The sequence below is a fragment of the Vanellus vanellus genome (genome assembly GCF_965231255.1).
Source record: "Vanellus vanellus genome assembly, chromosome: 10".
Classification (NCBI taxonomy): Eukaryota; Metazoa; Chordata; class Aves; order Charadriiformes; family Charadriidae; genus Vanellus; species Vanellus vanellus.
Genome location: NC_138915.1, coordinates 3,125,764 through 3,145,183, shown reverse-complemented (window position 1 = coordinate 3,145,183; position 19,420 = coordinate 3,125,764). Strand labels below are relative to the sequence as shown.

Here is a 19,420-nt window from a genome sequence, read left to right as displayed (position 1 = left end):
TCCAGACACAGGATCTTCCGTGTAGTGCATGTCCAAAGAGCTGGATATGGTGGAAACACTGGACATGTGTCCTGCAGCCGAGAGCCTGTGCTGCAGGTTGCATCGATCCAGAACGCACTGTATCTGCACACACACGCTGCATGCATGCAGGCTATCTCGGCAATCCACGCGGAAACATTGCAGAAACATTTTAAATCACTCGAAAGATGCTGCAGTTTTGGCCAGCCTGGCTGCCCAGGCTATCCTAGGCAGAGAGTCACAGTTGTCCCATTTTGCCTGGTCAGACTTCCATGTCGAAAAGGAGATGCCGAAGGAGGCGCACGTATGGAAGCCATAAGCCTGGAATTTCTGTGTCTCTTTCGGAATGATGCCACGGGGCGGCACTATTCAGACCAAACGCTGCCAAATGCAATTATAATGAAGACGAATTAAGGCTAGTGACAGAGAAATGTCTCCGCTGTCGTTTAAAGCGAATCCTGGTCAGAAGCAAAGTTGCGTATCAAAGCGCAGGCTGGAGAAAGCCTGCCTCATTAAAAATCAGCGGTACGCCAACCGTCCTCTTCCCTTCTGTCTGCCTGTCTGTCTTTCTCCCCCGCAAATGAGCTTTACAACCCTCCCTCGAGGCAGGAGCATCAGCACTCAAGCTCTGGTAGCTTTGAAGAAATCTTTATGTGATTAAAAGTGCCACACAGGGTTACAGCTTCCTCACGGCTCTGCATGCCAATCAGATGAGAGTATGTAGGCCACTGTAAACGTAATCCGTGGCATATAGCTATCTTCCTAAATTGGTGTTTAATTAGGACCCGTGCTATTGCTGCGTTATCCTGGGCTCAAAGGAACTGTGGCTGAGCCGCGCCAGCCGAAGGATTTCTGGCAGGCAGCTCAGCGCTTAACCCCGGGAAGGCTGAGGAACGCAGAGCCAGCCCTGTGCGCAGCGCGGCCGCGCCACGTACGGATCGCACCTTCCCCTCAGGGCTCTGCGGGCCGCGGCCTGCCCGCCCCCCGAAACCTGCCCGGGCGGACGTGTGCCAGCTCGCCCCCCCCCTCCCCCCCCGCCTCTTCTCGCCTGACAGCGCGACATCGCTGTCCGGCGGCCTGTGGAAAACCCCGCCGTGGCGAAGCGCCCCGCCTTCTCCTCAGGGCGGCCGGGCCGGCAGCGGCGTTCCGCCCCGCCGCTCCTCCCAGCGGTTCCGCCGCCGTCCCACAATCCTCTCCTCTCCTGCCCTCGCAAGATGGCGCCGCTGGGGGCTCCGCGGAGCCTGGCGGCAGCCGCCTCCTGCAAGCGGCGGCTGCTCGCCCTCGCCCTGCTGCGGCCACCGGCGGCCGCCGCCGCCGTCTGCGCGCACGGCTGGCTTGCGGGGAGCGGGCGGCGGCAGCAGCGGGCCCCGGGGAGCGGCCAGGTGCGTGGGGGAGCCGGCCAAGGGCGGGCGGTGGCGGAGGAGGAGGGCGGTGAGGGGCTGAGGAGGGGCGCCGGGCCCCGCGGGGCCGCCCCCGCCGGCTCTGCCAGGGCGGCCCGTCTCGTCCTTTGCCTTGCCCGGTTGTCAGCGCTGGGGGCCGGGGGGAGGGCCGGGGGGGAGCCCCTCGCCCCGGGGCGGGCGGCCATGGCGGGGTGCCCCCCTCCGGCCCGGTCAGCGTGGCGGGAGAGCGGCTGGATCCTGACTGAAAAGGGCTTTGGGCGAGTTACTTTGGTCCCGGGCAAGTTTGGTCCCGGGCAACTTGAGGCTGAACGTGTCCCTGCGTTGCGGTCGCGTTTCGGTGGCCGCTGTGTGTGTATGTACGGTGCGTTCCGGCCTCTCTCCGTCTCTGTGCGGCCAAGCGTTAAAAAACAATGGCTCTGAGCAGGTGCTGAACGTTTGTATAGAGAATAGCTTAGCGCTGGCACCTGATTGTGCCGTTTTGTAGGGAAAGGAAACCGGGATCGGAATTCTTTCTGCCAGCTGTGGAAAGCTGTGACACGTCCCGGTGAATGAGTCTTTTTTTGTTGGTTTGGTTTTGTTTTGTTTTGTTACAAGTAACGAATTGAGTACATAGCTCAAATAATAATTCAATAATTCACGTGCATTTTTCAAAGCGAGTGAAGGAAGCGTATCTCCAAGATTGAGTGAATGAACTTTACAAAAACTCTCAGGTAGCTATTGTTTCTGTTTGATAATAGCCTTTCTTCTTCCCCCCTCCCCGAGTACCGCTGTTTATGAGTAGCTTTTTATTATCACCTGCCTTGATTAGTTTTCCCTGACAGGCAGAATTCTGTCATGGACTACAGCCGAGTTCATAGTTCTTAGTAGGTGAGATGAGCAGGACTGCAATAGTAAATTTTGGGGGGTTTTACTTTGGAAACTTGTGCAAGACAAGAAGCTCAGAGTTGATGTAGGCCAAATATTTTTCCTGTGTATTTGGGTACGTTAAAATATATCTGGGTACTCGGCATTATCTGGTGTTCCTGAAAACTGATTTCAGATGTTGGTGAATAAACGTTAGCAGGCTGATGTATTAGAGGTATTAATTGTTATCCTGTTTTCCTTTTGAATATTTTCATTTTCCTGTGAGAAATGCCCGTCCTTGCTGATGAGTTTTAATTGCCGCGTGTTGCTAAATGTTGATTTGCAGTTGATTTTCTGAACTGGAAAGCTAAGGCTGTGTCTGTAGTACGTATAGGTGTTCATCTCTTTGGCTTTTTAGTTTCTAGGTATTTCTGTATTAGAAAGTGGTCAATTATGCATTTCGTTTTTTACAGTCTGGTGATGAATTTTTACTTCACTTCTGCATTAAGCTCTATTCGGATAAAAATTAGAATTCATTAAATGCACAAGCAGGATCTTAAATAAAAACAAATTTAAATAAATGAAAATAAAACTCAAATTTGGTGTTCTGGAGGTTTTGGTTATAATGTCCTTCAAAATTTTGGGACTAGTTGGCATGATTTTTTTAGCGTTTAATTCAATTTGCTGACAGAGGAAGATGCACTGTACTGTGCTTTCAGTTTCCTTTTCTTTATTTCTTCTCATTTTCCAGCTAGTTCAAGAAATGTGCTTGTGCCAACAGAAGTGTCTGTCAGAAGTTGGCTAAGCACTTCAGCAGGTTGTATTTCAGAGTGATTAGCCATTGATTTTTATAAATTAGGTAATTCAGTGATTAAAAAAATCTTCTGGGAGCAAGTATGTGCATCCTATTTTAGTTTCAGTTATTTAATTATTTTGCTATGTTTATGCACTAATGAGGACTGTAAATATTTTAAGCAGGCTTATTCTGAAACCTTTTTTATGTGTTAACGAATTGAAGAAATACACCTGGTTTTGCATTTAAAACAACTTAAGCTTGTTTGCCGTGGTCTTAAGCTGCATGGTTCATGGTCATCTGGGAATGAGGTTTAATGAAAGTAGTGTTTTATAGTGTGTTCTTGTGAAAGCCTCCAGGCTACTGTGTGATGGCACATCTTAGTATATATACTCCAATGTGTGGGAAAGCTCTTATATTACCTTTATTGCTATATTCTAGGTATCAAATATGGGTTTGATTTTGCACTAGCTTCTTGAATATAGCCAGGGGCAGTAAATATGAAATAAATGCCTGTGATCGCGTGGGATGGGAGACTGGCAGGACCCAACCACTTGTGAAATCCCGGTAGTTGGCTTTAATGGCATGTCTTCCCCAAAGCGTTCCTAAATAGTAAGGGCCTTCCTGGGAGCGCGCACCTAAAGCAACATGGTTACTTCTTGCTGCTGTAGTAAAACCACTTTTGTGAGTAAAATCAGCTGTACGACCACACGCTTTTATTGTGTCAGTCAAGAGTTGTGCCTTTTACAGCTCAGACTGGGAAACAGAATAGGTGTAGCTTAACTTGTGAGAGAAAAATGTGATTAAAGGAAGGAAAAAGCTCTGGTGAAATATGACCGTAAAAGCAACATTACTAACCATTCATTTTGAAAAAGATGATTTCAAACACTCGCTCATTGTCCTTCTCCTCTGCTTTGCCTCCGTGCAGTACTTGATACCCCGTCTTCATTGTGTCATATTGGTGGTAAGCATTTTTTAAGCTTACAATTAATTGTAAGCTTAATTGTATTATAGTACAATATGTTTATTTTCTGTGGCACTTAGTACAATGAGATTCCAGTATAGTAGAGTAGTTTGGGTCCTGTTGCATTACAGATCCATCTCTTTCTTCCCTCACACTTACATTTTTCAGTAGTTTTTATTAGAGTCTTGCTTTTCTGAGTAATAAGGCATGTAACATTTGTATCCTGGAGACGAAAATAGCTAAATTTTTGGAGGGGAAAAACAGGTGTCATGAATATTGTAGAACTGTGATCAGACTCCTTTTCTTGATATTGGGATCAGTTTGTATTTCCGTAAATGTAGCTCCTTTGGTTCACCCTCCCGTGGCCGGAGTAGGCAGGGTTCATCCTGTCAGAACTCATGTTTTCAATTTAGGATCTCTGCTCAGTAGTAACAGACAGAATGAACGTGTTGGATGTGGCCTGCTTGGGAAACTTTTCAAAGTAACCAAAGAAAGACTGTATTTTTTTTTTTCTAGGAAGCTTAGGGTTTGGTTGTTTTTTGTTTGTTTTTTTTTTTGTTGTTTTTTTTTGTAGAACAGTTTGCCTGCATGCAAAATAAAAGCAATGGCAAATTCTATTTGATCTAAAACTTAAATGGAAGGAAAATAGCATTTGACTGAAAAGGTCCAGCAGCCTTTAACTAAGGATGGTTATTTTACTAGGAATCTGTGTAAGTCAAGAAATATGCTGGGGTTTCTTTTAGAGAGGACTTTGGCAGTTGTAGAAAGCAGGGCTTTGTAAATTATTGTACATATAACGGTAAAAAATAGAAGATACTTCCCCCCCCACCCCCCCCTTGCATTATCTTGCCCTTCCAGCTGCCACATGACATGTGATAAACAGCATGTTCTTCTGCATAATTCAATAATAATATAGTGTAAGAGAAGTTTCAAGTATTTTTCAGGTATTTTCTATTGTGGTTTTGTTTTTTTTTTTTTCTTACCTGAAGCCTGGTCTGTTCTGTAAAATTATACTGATGTTTATTGTCCAGACATCATTTCACATGTCCATATGCATTGCTGAATTCTCCTCTAGACTTCAATGGTGTAGTTGAACAGCTTGATACATGGGAACTATTAATCAACAGTCTCTGTTAGTCAACAGTCTTTACTGACAGATATATGCTTTGTAATGGAGTATTTGAAATTCCTTGAATTTTCAAAATCGCTTTATAGAGGAAGTATTGCTGCTGAACAGATTAGCAATCCCATATGTCTGTCTATGAAAATGGGCATCTAATAATACTGAAAATTGTTGCGAGGAAGGATATATAATGAAGTGGAACAGATGGAAATATAGGAAGTTGATCAGAAAGTCATTTGGGGAATACGAGGGGGGCACAGGGTAAGCAACACTCCCTGTAGCGGGGAGTACACGCACAGTGCTGCCGTGTACATTGGCGTGCCTGCTGTTGATGCTGTGTGGGTTTTCTGTTCTGCTGTCGAGACGTGTTGTACCAAAACAAGCCGAATGTGAGGGTGTATTAGTAAGATGTTATGGCAGAAACTTCTTAAGGTATCTTTTTGTTAACCTTCTTATTTTCATTTGCTCTGGGAATGTGTAAAGAGCAATTGCATGTTGGCCACTGTTAAAGTAACTCCAGTTAAGTTTATGTTGTTCACATTAATAAGTTTAGTCTATATTTATACCAGAATATTTTCACCTTTTCTCTCATCTTCCTCTGCTCTTTCCGTTTCATATTTTCTTTTCTTGCTTTGCAAACTCAGCAAAATTAACAGTGGGACTTGAATACTGCACAGGTACTTGCATCCTATCTTCAGTTATCTTTTCTGTTACAGTTAGTTTAAAAAAAACCATCCCTGTTAGATTAGCGCAGTACGCCTGGAACAGTATGTAACATACTCCAGAGAGAAGCTTCTGACTGTGGCTTTGACCTTCTGCAAATGTGTTTAATCCCTGTTGTTTGTTTGCATTTATAGTATTCAAACTATTAGCAACAGTCATGACACTTCAGCAATGTGACTTTTATGTGCAATCAGTTCTAGACGTCTGTTTCATCCTTTACAATATAGAGAATCATATCCAAAAATGCATTGAAAGAACATAATGGTGCAGAGTCAGGCATTTAAAAGTTAGGAAATGCCAGAATTGAAGTTCCCTGTGTAATTTCTTAAATACAGAAATAAGCAGGACTTGCTCCTGCTCCTTTAAAGCCATAACCTGCTACTTTGATCTGTTGCAATAAGGTTCAAGTGTGCCTTTCCTTTGTGGTCTTAAATCTATTGCGAAAGAGCTGTAGTGAGGGAAAGCAGAGTCCCAAGTCTGCCTGCAGGATGTACGGAGAGTGACAGGGTAAGCTTCAGTCCCACTCAGTTGGGCAGTTTTGCTAATAATGCTGTGATGGCCAGAGGACTTGTCAGGTACGTTGTTCACATTGTTTAATTCTTTATTTCTTTGCTGAGACTTGGGTTTTAGCAGGAGCTTGGGAGGGGATTGAAAGCTCCAGTCTTCCAGGCTCAAGGCTGAAAATAAGAACTTAAGTTTTCCTGTGTATACTGTGCAAATCTATTCATTTTTTTGCTGTATATAGCTCTTAATCCTGTAACAGTTTATAACTTCAGACATGTGAGTAGGCTATCTAATGCAGTAATTGAGACCAGATCTGCTGGTGTTTCAATAGAAGTTGTTTCTGTGATCTTCATCTCATAGGTCAGTCAGAAGAGAACTTTGGGGTCAAAGGATATGAATTATTAGCAAAATATTTTTATGATGTCCTGTGAGTACACTCTAGAAGAACAATAATTAGCTTCTTTCCAACACCTGTTGGAGCATCAATTGTTTACTCCCAAGTACTAGGAATATGCAACAATGACGACAACAACATGCAGTCAGAGTTAAATTTCAGTTCCTGCAGTACTCAAGATTTTTTCTTGCAAGGCCAAGCCGGGGGAGAATGGTACTGCTCAGGAGAGGTTCCAGCTGTGTTGTCTTAAGAGAAGCCAAAGTGTAGTTGTGAGCAGTGGTTCATCACTAAACTTCTTTGGCGTGGTGTCTTAACAGGCTTTTATCAGAATCATGTGTTTAAAGAAGTATAAATGCCGGCATAAAGATGCTGAGGCTTTCAGTATGCTGACTGCACTCCAGGCTGTAGGACACAGGAGCTCAGTCTCAGTGGTGTGAATGTAGGACTTGTTGGTATTAAGCCTCTCACCCTGGATCATGTCTCTGCTATGAATTCTAAATTCTCATAGCTTAATCCATTCTGAACGGCCTCTCACTGGTGAAGCGGGTGGAGTTGTATTGATGTAACTGCCTTTGCTGAATTAGGGAACACTGCTGCCTTTTGTATTGGTTGTACGTGTAATTTGTTGTTGGATTCTAGGTACTTCCAGATGCCATGATAGTGGTTACTGCTAGGAGTGCTTACTCCTCCTCTTGCATGTTGGTGGGAATTTTTATCGAAAATAACCATGCCTTTGTAATGATTATGTTGATTTGCAGTAACTTGGGTTGTGCTGAGGCATCTTGAAGTCCTCTCTTTTTCGATTACATTGTCTGTTTATGACGCTGCCACTGTTCATATTGAGAGCATATTAGTTTAGATGGAATCCTTTGTGCTGACATGAAACTGTAAAGTTACGAGTGTATCTACAATGAAGTACTTTATAAGTGCAGCTCCTTCATTTAACCCAGGTCTTGGGAGCATCAGGGCCAGTTAGCTCTAAATGCAAAGTATACAATTGTAATGTTTACTCTTTCGCTGTATGTAATGTCGTATAATGGAAATGTTTGAAATAACTAGGTCCCATGTGGTGACTTGTGGGGGAATGATCTTCATTTTCTTAAAAATGACTGACTAAACTATAACTTATGGCATATGTCTTAGGACAAGAGCAAAGGAATGTTTAAGGCAAGGTATAAAATATGTAGCGGTGCTGCTGTTTGTCAAGGTTAAAAATATCCTTTTTTATGATTGAGGGTTTGTTTTTTTTTTTTTCCCTTTTTGACATTTGTCCTTTGCCTTGGGCTGATGAGCCGTTCTTTTGCTATTTTGCTCTGTGGTAGTGATTTTTATATAGTGTGAGGTGTATAGTTAATATTGCAACAGAGCAGTAAAAGATTTAATAGTGAATGATGTGGCACCATTGTTGCTAACCAAAAGAGAGCTCCCTGTTTTGCCACTGGGGAAGCACTGCCAGCTAGTCCATCTAGGGAAAATAAACGGTCCTTTGAAACTCTTATGGAAAATGAATTGCTTTCAGTGTAAGACATAAAACATGCTACAATTGGTGCCTAGCAGTGTCTCTATTAAAGATGCATTGACGGTATGTGAATGTTGGTATCTTGTGTCCTGCTTACCTAAAACTTGTAGTCAGCCATGCTCTAATTTCCAATAGTCCCAGTGCTTCCCAGTCAAGAGCTGTAGCTTTGATTAGCCTTGAGGTCTGGGAGACAAGCATGGCATGAGCTGAGCTAAGAGGAATTGGAAATGGCAGAACCTATAAGCATAAGAATAACAATTCATAATGAAAACCAGAACAAAAGAATATTTGAAAGAAGTCAGAAGACAACCTGGGAGGAAATTAAAATGAGAGGAAAGGGAAAACTTTGGGCGTTCGTGGTACAAAAGAAACGAAGTCTGATGGGAATGGGGATTCAGAGAAGGGAAAGGTTCATTGTCACTCAGCGTTTTTACGGGTTCAATGTAATTTATTTTACAGCTGCTCCCCACCAGTTTACTTTTTCTGTGGTCAGTTGTTAAAAAACAAAGCCATCTGCCTTGTTTTCATGTTATGCTTGTTTACATAAACTAGATGAATGTTCTCTGAATGTGAAGTTCATGTTCTGCAGGATTCTGTTTTCACTTTTCTCCCCCTTTCTATTCTCTAGATTCCACCAGTCTGTAAGCAAAGATCATGGCACATTCTGGGGGGAGATTATTCAAGGCCTTTATTAGAGGCTTCAGAGGTAGGTATAAACTGGTTTTTTTCCTCCTTGCAGGTCAGAGGGAACTCAAGCCCTTGGAGCATCTTTCAGTTTAGTCTGCTGTTTTTTTTTTTAATTTCACTATTTACAGTTTTGAAGTGCAGCAAGATAAATGGCAAGTTATGTTTCTGCCTCTAAAAAATGAGATAACTTTGCTTAGACGCTTCAGACTGTTGCACTCTCCTCAAGAAGTCTTCTTGAATCTCTAGAAACTAATCTTAATGCAGTAAGTTACAAAGAAGAGCTCTTAAAAGTGTAGGTTTTCTGTGTTGACACTTAGATTCATATTGTCAGGCATAGAAAATACCAATGCATAGAAAGCTGTGAGTTTTCCTCAAGTATGTAGGGCTTTATTATTTCAAAATTCTGCTTAGGTTGTGGAATATCAAGAAACTGTGGAAATTTATTCTCATCATTCTGAGTGCCAGGATGTGAGGATTTTATTCCTACGAGGTCTGCTTGCCTTAACACTAATGAAAACATAAGGAAGATGCAATTTTCACTGTTCGTGGAATAATTATGACACATTTCTAAGTAACACACTTTGCTTGAATGAAGCTAGGAAATTTGTCTTTTTTTTTTTTATTATTATTATAAAAAAAATAACCGCCCATAGAACTGACTTGAGCAGCTGAAATCTTTTGAGGGTCATTGGGACTTCAAAGCATGGAATCTGCTTAGATTTTTTTTTTTTTTTTATAACGTTCTTCTTTAAAGTATGAAAAGTGAAATTCTGATTTGGGAAACCCTTAGGTCTACTATGAGATTCCTAAAGAGCTTTTATGTAACTTGAACCTGGAAATTGTCAGCATGTAGCAAATATTTTAAACAAAATGCAGACTCTTTTTGAAAAGCTTTAACACGTCCATTGTTCATGTCAGGCACTTTGAAATTGAACTTGCAAAAATGCCTAGTGGTAGTAAGCTATTATTTTTTTAGTACATCTCCGTGTGTTAATAAATTCAGAATTTTTCCCTTTATTTATTTAGCAGGGAGTCTTGGCCATATGCTAAGATAAGTGATCATTTGTTTTTAAAAAGTAGGTTCTTTTCCTAACTGCACCTGTACATGCTGTACATGGATTGCAGCAGGGGCTCTGAACCAGGTTAACTTGTACCTGTCATGGCAGCAGTAGGCTGTTTTCATCTTGATGGGAAAGAGAACTGTGAAGCGGATTTATCTATTTATTTTGCCCCCAGGTAAAGTTATTCTTTACATACATGGAAAGAGTATTATCGCTTAAGTATGTTCCACTTTCTATATTAATGTGCCTGAGTATGTTTATCCTCTAAAACCTCGATTTCTTTTTTATGTTCTTTAGTCCACTTTTTGGTTTTTAGGTGTACTTTTAACTGAAATATTTAAGGCTCTGTTATTAAAAATAATAACCTCCTGGCTGCTTGGAACGTGCGTTTTACTATACTGCTAGATTTATAGTCCCTTTCTTACTATTGTTTCCTTAAGGAAGGCAAGTTTTATAGAGAGAGGTTATATCTTTTATTAAAGCAAGCTGATACAGTCAGAGGCTGAGGGAGGGAAAACAGACCAGTAGTTCTTTCTGTTGGCTTTTACATGCATGTTTCCTGAGGTTTTTGCAAATTGACTTTTCATTTTCACACAGATCCTCCCGAGGTGGCAGCTGATGGAAAAGAGAATGTGTTGGCATGGTCATGCAGGTGGAGGGCTTCACACAGATCCAAAGGAAGGGGTAAAAAAATTGCTTAATTAGTATTGCTTTTTAAATGAAAACTGTGATCAGCTTCCCCCTCCCGTCCCAAAAAAGAAAACGCTGAAGACCCCAAGCAACAATTTGTGAAAAACTATATTGGTAGATAAATGAATGCTGTAGCAGAGTAGATACTGTTTAATTGTTGATGTAGGCTTGCTAACTCTTAAATCCCCAGATGTCTGTCGTAACTGTGTTCAAGTTCTTCAGTTGTTTTATTAAAAATACAATCTTAGTGTCACACACTCCTTTGAAATTGGACTGCATTATGTTAGACATTTTTCATGGAAAGTATGTTCCATTGTATTTTATTGTGGTTTGTTATTCTTGTTTGTGACTGATATTTCCCTGTGACTTGACATTCAGGATAGTAGAAATCAGCTTGTGGATACAAATTAGTGTATCAGTTGGTAAAATTGCACTTGAAGCTGGGGGTGTGTGGAGAGAAGTAATTAAACTGCATGTATTTTTACTTGGATTTAATGTTAATGTGTCTGATATTTATCAGAATCAGAATGTGACTGTATTTATATGCCGGAAGCACATGTTAAAATAATTATGATAGGTATGTAAGGAGAAGCAGTATCTTTTATTAGACCAAATGATTATAGTTAGAAAATGAGACAAGTTTTTGGTTAAAACAACACAATATAAACTTTGCATGATTAAAATTGCAAAATCAAAGCCCTTGACTTTATGTAACTTTCATTTTCTCATGTCCTGTGCAAACTTCTGATGCTCTGTGTATTTGTAGAATGATTCTATGTGATGATTGTAACTTGCTCAAACTTGGGTGGGATCTTCCTAAAACTAGGGAAGACCATGTTGATGACAAACTGAAATTTCAGTGCAGAATCCGGGTCTTTCAGGGCTGGTTTGCTCATGCTTAACTGTTCCAATGTTGTCTTTTCTACAGCCTTATTTGTAAAGAATCTGAAGAGTTAATCCTAGGATTTCCTCTTAAATTTTGATCTGAGAGTTGTCCCTTCGTTGAATCCAAACCTATTTGTGCTACAGGCAGAGTCAGGAGAGGTCTTACCAAAATTTATGCTTTGGTAGTAAGAGGGAATTTCATAACCTAAAGTATAGCCAGCTTGTTTTAGCAAACATCTGTGATCTTTTCTGCATAAGGCACAGGGGAAACAGAATAACATGACCTTTTCAGGCAGTAGTACTGACTGGCTCTGCATGTAACATTAACTTTAGACTAATTTTAATATCCTTCTTGCAACACGTATAAGCTCTATCAAAGATTTCCTAGGTAAAACAGACTTTAAAGCTAGCAGACTATCCTCCATGTTTCCCATAATTATATATTTTATGGAATATAATTATTATGGATTGTATTTCTCCTGTAAACGAGAGAATAGTATTATCCCCTGTGTGGTAACTGTGGTGATCACGCATCTGTTGGGCTTAATAATTTGTTCTTGGGGATTTTTTCCTGCTAGAATTTCTGTTCGCCTGGATATGTTGATCAGCTGAATGTTTCCTATTTGCTGTCATAACTTCATTTTTCACAATTCCATGGAAAAGATTTTTTTTTATATGTACATAGAACGAATTCACCCTTATGTGATTCAGTTGCAAATCCATTTCACAGACTCAGCTCCGTAACTGACCTACCTTCAGAAATACCACAAGTGGCTGTTTATTCTTTCTCTAAAAAGCTATTTCCTGAAATGCAGACATTTTTAACTGAATCCCTTCGTGTGTGATGGGCAACTTCCAGGACAAATCTGTTTAATCATTGTAGATATTACATGTTTAATCATTGTGCATTTTCTTTAGAGTTACTATTTTCAAAGGTCTACAGTTTGGCATCATTCAAAAACTTAAATTTCAGGATTTTCTCTGGTCAGAAAGGAAAAGAAAGGTTGTGTTTACCAAACCACTAGTAATGTTATGGAACGGTGGATGTTCCTTAAAGTTAAAGCTCACCAGGAATATGTTAGCCAGAAATTTTGATGCCAGCTAGTGTTTTTTTGGTCTGCTAGGTGGTGTAAATATTCCAGTGGCATACTCCCATTACTTGCAGTTATTCCTGTATAAACCAGTCCCCTGACTTTTTTATTCCAATAAATGCAGCTATAATGTAGTTAATATAGGATGTTGTCAGTTAAGGCTGTTGTCTAACTAAACAAATATCAGCTGCTAAGGATCGTCCAGGAGAAAGCAGCGAGAACTAGCTGTAGATGAGGTGAAATGTGTGAAGAGTGGAAAAAACAAAGAGAAACCTTGGGTGCAAAAGCCAAGAGATTCTCAGCAAAAAGGAAGGGAAGGAAATCTGATGTTGTCTTGCACTTGTGTATAGACACACTTGTATTCAGTGCATAAAGGTACTAGCACCCAATTTACTACATGGGACTTTTTTTCCCCTAGGATTATGCATTCAGGAAAACTGCAGGTGATACACATCAGCTATATTACACCTTTCTCTCTTCCAAATTTTTTTTGACAAACCAGCCTTTTCATTCTGGAAACAGACTTTGGGACTGACGTTTTAAATTGCCCCTTTTATAGCAGCTTCAGGGGGTACAGAAATGAATGCTAAGGATAACACAGAGTATGAAGGGCATGTTACCTTCATCTCACAAGTAACTAGGAGAGAAGCTTACACATCTGGTTTGTTACAAAATAAACTTTACTTGCAGCAGTGGCTGATGTGCTTAATACTGTAACTGAAAACAGTTTTTCTTTACCACCTTTGATTTTTTTTTTTTTTTTTTTTTTTGTATGTGTTAAGTCCTCTGTACACAGAATAGACAGGAATAAAACCTGTGGTGCCTGACTCGTTGCTAAGCAGACATATATTACTTTCTTATGGAAAGACTGGTAGTCACAACGGAGTCCTGATAATTAACCATTTCACTTGGTTACTGTTTAGTTTGCTAGTCATTGCTTACCTTCTGGGGAGGGATGGATAGTACGAAGGCAGAAGACTTAGGTACTTTTTTCCCAAAGTTCAGAAGGAAAATTGAGGCCCTAGTTGGCATTTATTTAACCTGATAAATAAAAAAAGAATCCTGCCTCCTTCCTCACCTTGGTGTTTTGCTACATAAGATTAGAAATGAGGATTTAGATTAGATGTTAGGAAGAAATTCTTTTCTGTGAGGGTGGTGAGCCCCTGGCGCAGGTTGCCCCGAGAAGCTGTGGCTGCCCCATCCCTGGAGGTGTTCAAGGCCAGGTTGGACGGGGCTTGGAGCAACCTGGGCTGTGTTGCTCATGTCCCTGCCCAGGGCAGGGGGCTTGGAACGAGATGGTCTTCGAGGTCCCTTCCAACCCAATCCATTTTATGATTCTAAGTCACTGTGTGGCCAGATAGTGAGTTGGTGTGAAGTGATGTAGGTGAAAAATGGTGTTTCTAAATGGTGGGAACACCCCTTCCCTTCCCAAACAACTACTGCTGCTTCACTCACAACAAGCTGCATATCATGGACTGAAACAATCTAAATGCTTACTGCTGTAAAAAAAAAAAAAAAAAAGTTCTGTTCTCAGCCATGCTTTTGCCCATGCTGCTGAATTTGTAGGTTTATCTGACTGTCTTTACTGAGACAAAACCCTGCAACAAGCACTGAAGAGTTTTCTGCCAGTTTCATAAACTGAAGCACTTCATCAAGGTGTTTCACGAGCTCCAGAGGTGGTGCGAGAAATGGGCTGGGACTGTAAAAGTGAGTGCTGCAAAGAGAGGAGAGAGCAGGGCAGGAGGCAAGCTGTTAGTGGTTTGGAGAATAACCTCGTGCGAACGTAAGACGGCTTGTGCTAGTACAATAAAGAGGATGATACAGCTCAAATGCAAGTCAAAGTACCATTTTCTTCCATCATGCTTCTGATGGCTCCTCATCCTGGCATAGGCTTTGTCCATAAAGTCTCGGGGTCGGCCCAGTGAATTTTCTGCAATACTCAATAATCTTGGAGACTGTGAAGAAGAATGATGACTTTCTTCTTTCCCCCTTTAATTATTTTAAAAGGTCCAGACCTGGATGGGACGGGTCGGGGGGACAGGAAGATGTCAATGCTCATTCCTTTGCAAATAGTCTTCAGTATAGTGTGCTTTAAAAAATGTGCTGCATTCAAAAAGAAGAGGCTTTTCTTCTTTGCTCCCTGCTATACTAGATTTATAATACCATTCCTTCCATTCCTTCCATTTCTGCAGAAATAAGCCTTGGAAGAAAATATAAAACATTACTGCCACTTAAAAGGAGGTAAAATAAATGCATCTCTTAACCTTTTTATATGCCACAGAGAATCAAAAAAGGGCCCGAGTCCATTAAACAGATTGCTCATTTTAATTCTTAATGTTGCCACTTGCATACTTAAACCGTTTTCAACTCGTGTTTCTGTACAACAGTAACATTTATTTCATGGTAAACTTTGATGTAATGCGTGTGCATTTTGCGTCTCCTTTGATATTTCTTCTTGTTCCTTTGCAAGGCCTTTGGCAAATGACTGGCTGCCTTCTGACTTTTTTTCTGAACGGGTTTACTTCTGTCGCCGTTCAGAGCCATGAAGAAACGGAAATAGATTCCTTGTTTGCAGCCAGTGTATTTCATTCTTTTTAATAGCTTTTCTGTGCAAAGTCTGACTAGCCAATAGCAACATATAATGAGAACTGCTCTGGTTGCACTAGTAGCTTTTGTGTTAATGTGATACCATTTTTTTTAAACTTCCTTTTAACCTGTAAGTAGTGATCAAAGATATTTTCCGAGTGTTTGAACTGCTATTTATTCATATCCTTGGCTCAAATGGAAAGAGTCATGTGTATTCTGCAGCAGGTACCTCCATCTCCTGAATGGGTTGGGCACTACAGAAACAGTTTTGCATCCTCTCTTTGCTTACAAATCTTCTATATATCCATTTTAAAAAAATCGTTTGAAATGTGCTTATACCGTGTAATGCTCCAGTACATTTGCAATTGTTGACAAAATGCAGTATCTCTTTGAAGCTATGACTAGAAACACCTGAGATGAATTTTCTGGTGCTTTTAAAAGCTTACATTTATAGGATTGGCTTCCCTCGTTGCCTCAGCGATCTTACCTTTTAAGAGGGCTCTCCTTTCTTTCTCATTCACACTGGACCTTAACAGAGAATTTCTATTCTAATTTGTTTTATGCTCAAAGTTGAGGAGGGAGCATTTAAAGTACACAATCTAGTGAGGGAAACATTAAATATCTTGTAAAACTCTCCCTTTCTACTGACTTCTGTAATGAAAAGTCATCTTTAGAAGGTGTGGACTAATTTTTTTTATTCCCCCCCCTCCTGCCCAACTACAAAATATTGCCTGAAATGGAGAGATTAGCTGCTACTTGCTGCACTCCTTTCAGATTTAGATAACCCTTGTGTCTTTCAATTTAACCCCAGGGTAGCCAACACAGAAAAACAAGTTGTTGATACTTGTGCTGTATGTTACTGCATGTGCTGTTATTCTCGACTGGGTAGCATGCTTTAGGCTTCAGATAATATATTTAGCTTGGGAGTTTAGTGGAATACATCTCAAGTGTAAGTGATACAGGCATCTATTCGTCTGTAAAATAACCTATATTTCTGTAAAAAATACAACAGCCAAAACCAACAACAAAAATCCCAAAACAAAATCCCCCCCCCAAAAAAAAAACCTAAACAAAAAAACCCAACAGTATTTCTGAAGAAGACTTGTTAACTGAATTGTGGTCTTGTTTAGAGAAAAATCTGCGATTTGGAGAAGAACCTATCTGAAGAATTCACTAAAAATTGGCGTAATCAGTTAAGCTAACGTGGCTGTGTACATCTTCTGCCTGATTAGTCAACTTCAGCGGCCATTCCGTTCAATGATGTGGTGACATCGGAGGCTGAGTAAAAGCCACTAGAACAGTTTTCTTGCTGGTAGCCATAACTTCATTGGGCACCCATTGAAAGATGACCCTTTGGGTTCCTGAAAACATGCCCTGAAAGACACAGGCAGAATAAGAGTATTTCTCACTTCTCTGCAAAGTTTAGAAGATTACCAAAAAGCTGTGAAAGTGATTGTTGGAAATGCTTAAATTTGTAGTAATGCAACCAAATCATGTGAGCTGAACTTGATATTCAGTTCAACTTATATATCAGCATAAATATTCAGTTTCAGAGAGTAGAGTTGCTATAATACTTGTGGGTTTTTTTAATACTGTGTTCTATTGTGACTCAGTGAATGTTCTCCAACCTGCTTATGTTTATTGTAGACCTTTCAGACTTCCTTCTTGACTTACTGTTTTGTTACTTCCTTAATTTTTTTTTTTGCATTTTCCCTCCTGTTGTTTCTATGCTATGCTAAAACAGCTTCCAAAGAAGAAATACCAAGCCCTTGCATTTTGTACAGAAAACTTGAGAAGATAAAAAAAGAAGGGTCAGTGTGTCTGTTCTGTGAAGTATTTCAACTATGGTGAATTGTGGCTTTCTCTGTATTCCGTTTACAGCTAGCTAAACTTGCACTCTTGAGGACAAGTGAATTAAGAACAATTCATCTGTTTAACAGTGTGTCATGGATATAAACCTAAAAAATTACAACTTGAAATTTCAAGACGTAGTCCTAGTCTCAAATATTGGGAAGTGTCTGTTGCCTATCAAATAAAACACAGAAGTGATCCAAATGTATAAAATTAATTCTTATTTATACTGTTATTTTGCTTCCTGGGGTCTCTTTATAATGCAGTGCCTTTGTTTGTTCTTTCCAACAGCTAAAAGAGATAGATGCCAAAAAGATTATCAGAGCAATGTTGTCTTATGTGTGGCCCAAAGACAGACCAGACCTGCGAGCCAGAGTAGCCATATCTCTGGGGTTTTTAGCAAGTGCAAAGGTAAGAACAGATAATTCATTGTATTGTGATAGTTGCTATTCGGCTGGAGTTCGTATGAGGAATGGTTTTTATTATTTAAGGGCTTTTACAATCTTAAGATGTCTGTTTCCTGTATGAGGAGAATATAGTATTAGAAATAATAGCTTGGGGTTTTTTAATGGGGTGTGTATGCATGTGATACGCATGTGTATGGTTGGGGAGATGATGACCAGAATTTTTACCTCCATTGCTCACATTAGTTTAGTCCAGGATTTTCAATTGCTAATTAATCATTTACATCATAAGTTATGTGTTAGCGGTCAAACAGGATTTCTTCAAGGCTCTGTGCCCATTCTCAACTCTGAACTCAAGCAATGTGGTGGCGTCCACTCACAGCTCTTGCTGTGCTATGGAAAAGGGGATTTGAGCTCCAGTCTTTTCTTGATACTTCTCTGTGAGATGACAGTGGTATTTCTATTGTTTCAGGGACTCCTCTGGAGTCCTAATGTGAAAGAAGCCATATAACTGATTTTTAATATTGAACCGTGCTTTCATTTGAATTATTTTTCTTGTAGTCTTTTAATTATGAAATGGAGAGTTGCTCTTAGCTTTACTTTATTGTGTGAAAGGATCTCGTACTCTTGCCTGCAAGAAATTTAGTGTGTGTTTGTTCTTAGAAAGAGATAGGCATGAAAAAGCTTTCTGCAGGTGAATGGAGGATATAATTCAAATTTTGTGCAAATCTTGTAGAAATAGTTCAGAAGAGCAAATGTTAACTTTGTGCAAAAGATCTTTTGCTTTTGAAAAAAAAATAGAAAAAGATGGCAAAATATCGGGAGTAAATTTTCTAAGTTTCATTGAGACATATGGGTCAACTAAGTTGCCTCCGAATACGGCAATTTTAGCAAACATAAAGCTGATACTAGTGTCTTGCTGGGGTAAGCTAAAGTAGGTATTACTTAGCTTAAGTGCTAAAAGTCATTGCTAGTTGCGCTAACCATTTTGTTAGCATTCAGCAACATTGCCACGTTATGAAAAGAGAAGAAACAAATTTCAGCTATGTAGGTGATAGAAGAAGAGTACTTGGAAGCGAAATGTGCTCATTTATTTGAGCTGAAGAGGAAAGGCCAATCTTTTGGTCTACAGCTCTTTCTCATGAGCAATCTATCAGGTACTGGCTGGTACTGTCTGCAGTAGATATTTTGGGTTGTACTGCTGTTCCGGACGTTGCTGATAACGCAGGTGACAACATGCAGAATATGGCATGTCTGTACAAGCCAACTTCCACCGTTTTTGTGTGCCTATGCAAAATGTGCAGCGATGCTTTCGATTATACTTAAACTATCTGGGAAACTATCTGCTCAAAATGCAGATGCTTAGGGGCATTTTTGCCTTGGATATTGTGCAGTTGCCCTCATGATAATATTTAAATGATTATGTGCTTGGTTTGTTCAGGTTTTGTCATGTATATTTAAGAATACCCCATTTACCAGATGGATATGAAAATTCTTCTAATTCACTCTCTTTTTAAAGCCTCTTACTAGTAATGTGAATAATAATCTGAAGGCAAGTTCGAACTCAGTTTGAAGTATTTTTTTCTTTTTTCTCTTCTGCTTTTCCCCCGACTTTCCTAATTTGTAGCATTATATGAATATGATGGAGAATGTGAGTCCAGAATCTAATCCTGCATGTGGCAGCATTGTACCTTGCTTTTGGGAAACCTGTTAATGTTTCCAGCAGCTTTCTGGGGTGTAATGAAAACAAAATTGATGGCCAGGGTGCCTGACTCTTGCAAATAGGTCTGAATTTGGTATCATACACAGCTATTGTATTTCTAGTGGGAGAGAAAGAGATGTTTCCCTGTGTCAGAAAATCAGACGCTTAATTGCTGGATGTTT

General features: G+C 40.3%; 1 protein-coding gene across 1 annotated transcript in view; it reads left to right on the top strand.

Annotated features, from left to right (window-relative positions):
• The first annotated feature begins 1,226 nt into the window (after positions 1–1,226).
• Positions 1,227–19,420, top strand: part of ABCB7 (ATP binding cassette subfamily B member 7) — a 42,870-nt gene continuing 24,676 nt past the window's right edge. The window contains exons 1-4 of the mRNA XM_082488408.1: positions 1,227–1,400; positions 8,910–8,987; positions 10,627–10,713; positions 17,424–17,543. Coding sequence (XP_082344534.1) covers positions 1,233–1,400; positions 8,910–8,987; positions 10,627–10,713; positions 17,424–17,543 — 453 coding nt within the window. The 5' untranslated portion in view covers positions 1,227–1,232. The remainder of the gene's footprint in view (positions 1,401–8,909; positions 8,988–10,626; positions 10,714–17,423; positions 17,544–19,420) is intronic.